Source organism: Excalfactoria chinensis, chromosome 1 (genome assembly GCF_039878825.1).
Source record: "Excalfactoria chinensis isolate bCotChi1 chromosome 1, bCotChi1.hap2, whole genome shotgun sequence".
Taxonomy (NCBI): Eukaryota; Metazoa; Chordata; class Aves; order Galliformes; family Phasianidae; genus Excalfactoria; species Excalfactoria chinensis.
The window spans coordinates 109624679-109634433 of NC_092825.1; the positions used below are offsets into that span (position 1 = coordinate 109624679).

At 36.0% G+C, this 9755-nt stretch overlaps 1 protein-coding gene across 3 annotated transcripts in view; it reads left to right on the forward strand.

Annotated features, from left to right (window-relative positions):
- Positions 1 to 8514, forward strand: part of TAB3 (TGF-beta activated kinase 1 (MAP3K7) binding protein 3) — a 37892-nt gene extending 29378 nt beyond the window's left edge. For all 3 annotated transcript variants that reach the window (XM_072335680.1, XM_072335689.1, XM_072335698.1), the window contains 3 exons: positions 215 to 308; positions 995 to 1078; positions 3850 to 8514. In XM_072335680.1, coding sequence (XP_072191781.1) covers positions 215 to 308; positions 995 to 1078; positions 3850 to 3998 — 327 coding nt within the window. In that variant the 3' untranslated portion in view covers positions 3999 to 8514. The remainder of the gene's footprint in view (positions 1 to 214; positions 309 to 994; positions 1079 to 3849) is intronic.
- The last annotated feature ends 1241 nt before the right edge of the window (positions 8515 to 9755 follow it).

The following is a 9755-nucleotide window of genomic DNA, read 5'->3' on the forward strand; positions in this document are numbered from 1 at the left end:
AGTACCTCTTCAAATGCAAGTAGGAGAATGTTTCATGAGGAAAGAAATTGAGTGGCAGGAAGGGGCTGACAGTGTAATCTTGGTTGTTTTGTTCAGTGCCTTCTCTGTACTCAGTTTCCAATAAAGCTGTTAACATAGGTATAGCAATGTTATTTATGCATTGGATAAGTTGCTGACTCTCCTACAATTGCTGTCTTGGGTTATTTCTCCCTAGCCCGAGGAAATGACCAAATTGAGAAGCCTCAACAGACAGCTCCAGATAAATGTTGACTGTACACTGAAAGAAGTTGACCTCCTTCAGTCTAGAGGTATAGAACTGATAGTTTTTGAGAAACATAATTTAAATATAGTGTATATTTAAACAGGGGTATTCTTGGACTCTTTAATTAAAATAGAACTTTGTTTTTATTTATTTATTTTCAGTTTCAACCTGGTAAACTTCCAGATTTTTCTGTTGGCCGAATTAAATTACATTACCAAGTAAACAGTGACTTTGTCAAAAGTGAATCTAAAAATTATCCTTACTTGGTGAAGGTTCTTTACTTAATTTGTTTTATTTACCTTTGACAAAGTTATACAAATCAGAAACACAGCCACCAAGAGGCAATTCTGTTTACGTATTTAAAATCCTTTCCGTGACCAAAACTTGACATAAATACTATCAAATAAATAAAAACACATAGTCTTCCATTTTTTTCCTCCTCTCTTTTTAACTAAGACTGTCATACAGAAGATTTGAGCTTTCCCAGGTTTTTAAAACGTTGCAGAATGTTAAACTGTAGTTGATTGTTCAGTATGGGATCAGCTTGCTAAAAATTAGTAGAATCAACACAAAACTGGAAATAGGTGACAAAGGAGTGCTGGGGAAAAGACTGAAATAAAATGTCATAGTTAAAAAGATGTGTGAAATCTGAAGACTCTAGAAACTCGTGTCACTTGGTTAGGTGTGTAAGTGACATTTACCTTATGCTTTCATACTTATCTTTTCTGACAGGTAACTTTGATCCGAAAGCCACATGTAACTTCTATGATAACATAGAGCCTGGTCCTGTTGTGCCACCAAAGCCATATAAAAAGGGTAGGTCAAAAAAGAAACATCAACTTGCCTTATCTGCATTGAGAAATGCGTTTTAATTTTTCTCTTTGTATAAAACAAACCATGCCTTGTCTTATATAACTGCAGTCATCAGACAGGTTGTTTCCAGTGTAAGTTCTGTTACTATGCTTGTAAATACTGATATTCACTACTAGAAAAGGAGTTGAAAGTATACAAACTCGTAATTAGGAAGCTCTAGCTAAAGCATTAAATTTTGTATGAATGCTTTTAGATTAAAACTTCTATGTGAGGAGTTCTTTCAAGATATCTTCTAATACGTGCTTTAGGATTTAATAGTTTAACTTCTTAAAATTTGCATTTATACTTTTAATTAACTTTAACTTTCCTGGCTATGCTTTAACTTTGTGTTTGGAATATGAATTTCACAGTAGTAGCCCTGAAGTTTGTACTTTTTACTGCAGCAAAGAGCCTCACATAATTTAAGCACTGAGATGAAGTAAGTTTTCTTACGTGGGTCTGCGGTGTCCCACTTACACGGGTTCATTATTGGTCTCGGGAATTTTCTGTGCTATCTGAATATCATACAGGATTTCTATCTAGCTTAGTTTTTTGTTTGTTTGTTTGTATTTTGGAGTTTTATGTGCATGCAGGAGCTACATATTTAGTCTTAGTCTTGTGCAGTTTCAGTCAGTACATCAGAGTGATTCAGCTCACTAAGTAGACACCTAGTGGCTGCATAGCTCAGTAGCACTCTATCCATATCGTAATTATATACAGGGGTTGTTTTGGAGCAGAGCCCTACATTTTGTCTCAATTATTTTTTTCTGATATAGTAGTTATATGCTGTGCTTGAAAATCCAAATGTTATTTTTAATAATAATTTTTAATGATTAACAGTAAGTAATCGAGTTGCTAGTGAGTACTTCTTTCTCTCCATCTTCCAAGGCAAATATTTTTCCCTTTCATGTTCTAAAATGCCTGTGGAAATTTAAAAGAAAGGCCTAGAACTACTGCTCACCTGTATATCTGCTTAGAGACAAACAAATAAACAAACCCCACTGCCCCCCAAAGCATTGGGGTATGTTTCCTATACAAATGCTAGTGCGCAGTAAAGACAGGTGGAGCATCAGGTGAGCAGTGGCACAAAGTCAGCTACTTGGATTCATGTTAAATTGCATTGATCGTGTGATTGATTCAAGGTTCTTAATGATGTTTAGCAAGATGTTCTTAATTACACTGGTTTATATAATTTATTATTTCTAAGTAAAATAATGTGCAAGACTTGCATGAAATGCATCATTTTAGTCACAACTAGAAACAGTATTATGTGAGAATTTGTATGACTTAAGATTAGCTTCCAGGTTTTATCTGTCAGCTTGATAGAGATGTGTGTTAAGGTTGGTATTTTGAGCTCAGCTTTCAACACAGATATGTCAAGTTCTTTTTTCTCCTAGAAAAACCCATTTCCTTAATATTAAGTTATTAGAGTATAGACAGACAGGCAGGGGTAGGCAGGCAAGGTTCTGCTCTGTGCTACAAGCTGACTAGTCAACATGAATGCAGGCTTATGCCCACACAGCTTGCTTGCTTAGCAAGAATCTGTTTAGGCCACACACTGCAAATGTGATTATACTGCATCTGCGTTTAAGTAAGGAAGGTACTTTTTTTTCCCCTTTGCTCTTTAAATATGTCTTTGAAAACAGACTTAGGTGTTATTTGCACTAATGTTGTTGCCAGCCATCTGTTTGATTTCTGAGCAGACAATATTGAGCAATGTGTGCACATTGAATCACAAATTGCTCTGCTTTTTGTTTTTAACTACATAAGTTGTTTTTGTTTGTTTGTTTTTAATTTGTTGATGTCAATTTTAGCAGATGGAGATCTTAACCTTTACCTTCTAAGTAATTCTAACACTGTTTGGAATATTAACGCCTTGTAAAATCTTAGAAAGTTTGGTTGTTTTTTCACCTGAAACTGCCTGAGGTCTTGAAGTGTTGATAGGATACATCAGAAAACCTTTCTTGGTTCCTTCTGTGAGTTAAAATCCAATGCATAATTATACATGTATTAATATGTATTGATGTTTATGAATGCAAACAGATTTAAGTACTGCTTGGCACATTCACGTGCCTGCTGGAAAGCTGTAAGGCCATTTGGCCTTTTCAAGGATCTGCTTGGTAGAATCCTGTGGGATAAGGCCTTGGAGTCCAAGAAAGCTAGTTGAACATTCAGTTATCACCTCTTCCATGTTTTCTCACCTGTTCATGAGCTTTGCTTTCCAAGAAGAGGAGTTCAGGCAAAATTGCCTGGAGGCCTGCCTTAGTGAACAAGGAGCTAGCCAAACTCTAACAAAATGTAAGCATTCAGGGGATGGAAGCAAGGACAGGTAACCATGGAGGTGTGGAGACAGTGTCAGATCCTCCAGGAATGGAGTTACTAAAGCTAAAGCCCATTTGGATAAAAGTAGGGTTACTGGAATTTAGGATGTGGTAGGAGACTTTATATATACATCAGGTTGTTCTTAACAGGATGATGTTGGAGTGATAGCAAGAAACTTAATTTATTGTTTTAAGCTATTAAATGTTTAGCACTATCCGGGACCTAACAGTAGTGACTTGTTTTTGTTTTTAATGTAGTATGGTTAAGTGATTCTTTACAGAAGTAAAATACTTAAAATAATCAAATTTCACAAACTGGTTTAGATGTGCGATAGGAAAAAAAAAAAAATAGTGTTATCTATGTAGAAAAATTACCCATCCTCCTTCTTTTCTCCTTTCTCTTTCTTTTTTTAGAACATCCAAACAATTCCAAACAGACTGCACGGACTCAGCCGAGAGATGAAGACTTTGAAGGAGCTCCATGGAATTGTGATAGCTGCACCTTTCTAAACCACCCAGCACTAAATCGCTGTGAGCAGTGTGAAATGCCGCGATACACTTGAAAATCAAGAAGGGGCTTCGTTGGGTTGAACACAGGCTCTCAAGCCGACAGCTGTAGGAGACAGAAACATGGGGAACCTTTCAGTCCATTTGCCCGGCCTTTGCTAGTCTACAATCTTCACAGTGCAAAGGGGTGGGGGAAATGTGTTAAGATGTTTCTGCTTTGTGACACAGTAAGAAAGAAATAAAGGTGAAATTCTTTCTTATCCTATTACAGTGACCAAAGCAGAAAACAAAACCTGAAAATGTAAAAGGATTAATTTCAGGAAGAATGTATGCGGGAAAGCAAATAACTACTGGTGTTTAGTCCTGTGGCTGCAGTTACTGCTTAGTAGCTCTTAAAAAAAAAAAATACATTTTTAAAAATCAAGTTATAGGACACTTAGTAATGGTGTGAAATGTTACACTGATCCCAAAAAACTGAAGAGCCAGAGTTGATTTAACCTGGCTTACAGCTAGCTGGAAAACAAAGGCTCCCTGTGCTTCTAGATTGTAAGCTAATGAAAAAGAAGACAGGTAAATGCAAACATAATTTTTTCAATGTATAGAAAGAGGAGGGAAAAAAAAAAACAACAAAAAAACATAAAAATACCCTTCTCCTTGTTGTTTTTGTTTTTTTGTTTTTGTTTTTTTGTAATTGCTGCTTTTTTCAGGGTAATTTATGTCTACAAAAATTACTGTTTGAAATAGTGACCTAAGGTGACTAGACGAGATACTGCGTGAGTGTTACAGAGAGTTTAAATCAGAGGTAAATTTTTACAATCCCTTTTGCTTGTACAGTGCACACCTGGCTGTGTCAACATGGGTAATAAACAAAGAATGAATCCTACCATATTATGGATGAAAATACTACTGCATGCTTTCATTAGACCATTGTGTTTAAAAGCCAAAAGTATGCTTTTTATATACAACAATTTTCTAAGACTGTGCTGTAGCAGCACAGTGACATATGCCAAACACAGACTACTCCAGATTTGGTTTGAAAGACTTGAGCTCAGCCATGATTATGTATGAGAATGTTTGTACCCAGTTTCTTAGGCTTTTTCAGCTTCCAATTTATGAAGAATTCACGATGTTTGCAGCACAGAAGGTACCTTGTGCCCCAGTTCAAAGTTAGCTGAAAAATAGTTACTCAGTTAGCTCTTCAGTTCAGGTTTATTTGCACATTGTTAATAAACCAGCCTGTAGCAGATGGCAGATCTTGAAAAGAAATTACGCACTGCATTCTTTTTATTTTGATCAGGAAATGTTTGCTGTAGGTTGAAGAGCACAAGACTTGCAGCTGAAAATCATACTGCTACTTTCATGCATACGATCTACTGTATTATAAAGGTGATCTTCAATTTGTCTGAATGCTTCAGATTGCTGTAATAAAGCACTCGTTATTTTTGGAATTGAACTTGGTTTTGGGCAGCTGAATGATTGTGTTTCAAAACTGTGACCGAGTAGGATGTTTTGTGTACTGTTTAGAAGCCGGTACATAGAAGTACAATGCATTGGAGTTTTTATGGTGTGACTTTTTCAAGAATCAGAGATGAAACCAAGCATGTCAGCTGAGTTCTGGGAATTGACAACTGTGAGGCAAAACATGCTAGCTAAATCTCACCAGGAAAGATTCAAACTATTTCATTGTAAATTGTTCTTAATTTGTGGCAATCCTATCCACATGATCAATGACCACAATTCGTTAGATGAGCGATGATGTTTTAAGCATTGATAGAACAATCATGTCTGAATCCTTGTTTAAAAGCAGGCAGCGTTTCTAAGAGGTGGGTGAGGAAAATGTATCTCGACTTCATTGCTAAATCTGGTGTCTTCTCTCCCTGTAGTTTATAAAGATTATGGTAAAAAATAAACTGTGACCTTAGATGAGGAACCAGTATTTGATCTGGCATTTTTCAATATGTTCTTGCACTAGTTAAATCTTCAGCGTAATTTTAAATAAGCTAAAAGAATCCCAGCAATCATTGTGCACCGCTGATGAGCAAAACAAAGTCAAAGGCATCATAGATAGTTTCTCTTCCCTCCTTCTCTTTTATGCTATGTGAGGGGGAATCACTGTCCACACAAAGTTAGAAAACAACTATTAATTGTGTTCATGAAAGTGGACGTGTTGACAATACTGATAACAAGAAAACAGATGAGCAGAAGCATTATACCTAGGATAAGCTATACCTAGGATAAGCAATACCACTGCTGTTACTGGCTGTATAATGAAACAATACCAGTAACTTCATGACTTTTCTATCATGATGCCTTTGCCTTTGTATTATTTCAATTTTCTGTTCATTTGTACTTCTGTTGAAATTCTAGAAGCATTTGTTTGCTGGAATACAAAAATGATAGCAATTAAAATGGCAGTCAGCAAATGAGAGTAGGTGTTGTGCATCGTTATAGCTGTCATTTTCAGACAGAATAGATGCTACTTTGGACTAAAAATAAAAACGCATGCAGTCCAGCAATTCCCTGAACTGAAATAACCATAAGTGCGCAGTGTCTGGTGTTAATGGAGATGCTTAAGGCTTAGCCATAACTACAGCAGAAGAGAAAGAAGGCTGCCTTGACACCAAGATACACTTTGGAAGACTGAGCGAGTGCCATTAAAATGCAAATGAATTCCATTGTTCCAACAATTTTACTCCAGTCATTCACTTACTCTCATCTGTTGTTTGTACCAAAAGAAAAAACCAACAAACCAAACCCCTCCGTTGTTTTCCTTTCCCTGTAAATGCCCTTGCAGAGACATCAATAGTGAAAACTTTACATGGTGCTTAAATATTTTTAGTTTCTTAGAATGTAAATTGTATTTTGAATGATGATTCATTTTCCTTCTGAAAGCAGGCGATGCAGGTGTTTTCACACCCGGAATGAGTTGTAGATTATGCCAAAAAAAAGGAAAAAAAAAAGGTTGGTTTGTGTAATATTTATTGAATGCACATAAAACCCTGATGTCGGCTGGCATATAAAAATGCACTGTATTGTATAAAACTTTTGTGTGTATGTGTGAATGGTGGGATGCCAATGCCGTTGTGTTGAGTTAATGCACTACTTGTGTTTTCTTTGTTTTCCTTAATGACGGAGCTCTCCCTCAAACATGTTACTAGATTGATAGAGTTTGTAACTGACTTGGACATTCGAATATTCAGAGTGATTTCACTGTTCACTGAAATTTTATAAAGCTAATTTTATATTTACTGTGCTATTCAGATGAAATCCCTATAAGTATAGAATACTACTGTAGTTCCTTAAGAGTTTATTTAGAGTGGGGCTTGTGGAAAATAATTCAGAGTATCGTAAACCAAAAAGAAAAAAAAAGAAAAAAAAAGAAAAAAAAAAAAAAGAAAGAACCCAGAACTTTCAATCTACTTTTAATTTGATGTAATTCTTAGTCTTGTTTGGTTGAAGAGGAAAGGGGCGGGAAGTCAAGCAGAAGGAAGTACTTTGTAAAATGTAGTCTTAGATCAGATTGAATTGTGTATCTGTGTGTCTGTGGTATGTGTGTGTTCCTCTTGAAGTCTGGGAGGTGCGGTGAAAAGGTGTAATAATTCTTAAAAGAGCTGGTCTCAGTACTTTCCGAATATGTTATGCTACTAAATCACATTTTTAATAGGACCCCTTCGGTTACTTTATCTCTCCCAGTTATACATCTCTCATTTCAATTTCCAAATACTTTTTACACCTTAAATTGATTGTAAAAACCCCTCGAAACCGAGATAAAGATACTTGAGTTGAAACGGAGACAAGGAAAAATGGAAACAAAAACGAATGTTTTAAAAAAAGAATGTGAGAATATTTGTCATCAGGATGATAGTTGCTGTTCAAAGTTCAGTGATATGCCCTAGAATGTGAAAACGACTATCCTGACAAGAAGTGGACTGTTGGACATAAACAATTCATCAGCTTCTTTGGCACAACAGAACTTACGTGCTCTGTAGTACGACGACTATCCATCCCGTAAAGAAAGAAGACGTGCACAGTTACACATCTCATAGTCAGTACTGTTTCTATGTGCTGCTACATTTGTTTTGTTTCAAAATGTCAGCGTTATTTGAAGCTGGCCGTGACTGAATTTTGACAGATTCTTCAGTTTGGGGCTTTCGTTGCTGTTTATGTCCATCAGTGTTGATGCAACTATTTTCTTGGTTTTGAATAATCATAAGTCAGTGGAGTTAATGCAATATTATAATCCTGGACTTTCAGTACATTTGAAACGATTTGAAACAATTGTGTTCTTGGAATTTATTTATTTATGGTGGCACCAGTGTATCTAATCCATATTTCCTGCTGTGTGAAACCCTGTTAAATTTTTTTCATTAAAACAAGAAGACACGATCTTGTTTAATCCTGTATATATGGTGTCTACATCCTAGATTTGTGTATGCTGTGAATGAACTTATTACTAAGAGATGAAATTGTATAAAGGCATTCAGAGGCTATGCATGCATGGTACCTCCAGAAAGTGCATACTCCGAGTTGCAGACTCCTGCAAAATAAATTAATAAAACTAAGCAAACATCACATCCTGCATTTGTTCTTGTATATAGTAGGAAAGATTTAAAAATACAGCCTTTTTTTACTTTCATCGTCCAGTTGTCTCTAGTCTTCAGCTTGATCCCACAGCTATAGCAAATTTATTTCAGGGGGTGGGGATTTTCTTCCTCTGGTCAGTATGATTCTCTTGAGGCAATGGCTGAATATTGAACTGAGGTCCAAATCCTGTTTCTCTGAATGTCGTCAGGTTGTATTAGCAGGTGTCCCATTGAGATGATGAGTATTCTGTGCAGTTACTGGTGTAGAAACGGCTTGGTATGCTCAGTGTTGATAGCTTTTCTTATTTCTGAATGGAACGTTCCTATTAAAGGAACAGCTTTGAACACTTAGAGCAGCTTTTGTTTGCAGTTTTGATTACAGGCAGTCCTGTTTATCCTAGGCAGTACTGAGTATATGATAACAAGTCTGTCTTCAGCTGCAGCCTATAAGAGAAAGGAGAAAGGCTTTGTGGAAGAGCGAAGAAGTTGAGTAGCGTAAAAGCAAACTGTCTGCATACTGTCTTATTAATATATATTCTTAATAACCTTGATGGTAACAGCTCACCATACCATAAAGCTTGAAAGCTCTGTAGCTGTATTGCAGCTGTATTTTTGTTCACATTACGTTTTCAGTCATAAAATGCATCCTGGTCTAAGAAACTCTCTTTTACATGTGATCATTTTGTCAATGAGTGTCTAAGACTGTAGTAGTTATGTGTTCCTTTTGCTAAACTGAATTGACTTCTGTAGAAATTTCAGGTTAGGTTTGTATTTTAATTACGTATTCAATTCTTTCATTTTAGAAATCACCGCAATTGAAATATTTAATTATGTTTTTAATAATTTATTTAGGAAAAGGCTTTAAAATGTTAAGGTACCTTTAAAGTATGCAGCGTTAACAGAGAAAATTCCAGACTGACAGGCGTAAATCTTAACAACAGACACTGCCAGCTAATTTATTTTTTCCACCGAAGTACCTTTATCTTTACATGAAGCTGTTTGTGTTATTCGTGAGCACTGCTTGCTTTTGACCTGTGAAGTTTAGGCAGATGATTTCTACTATGATGTGGGTACCTCTTCCAGGAATTATATCCCAGTTCTTTTAACTTGTCAAGGCGATCCATAGTGCTGGGTAAGTACCTGTGTTTTCTTTAATTGTTACGCTGTGTGCTTCTAAGTAGAATTTATTTAAGCTTCCCCCTTTCTAAAAGCAGTCATCACATAACAACT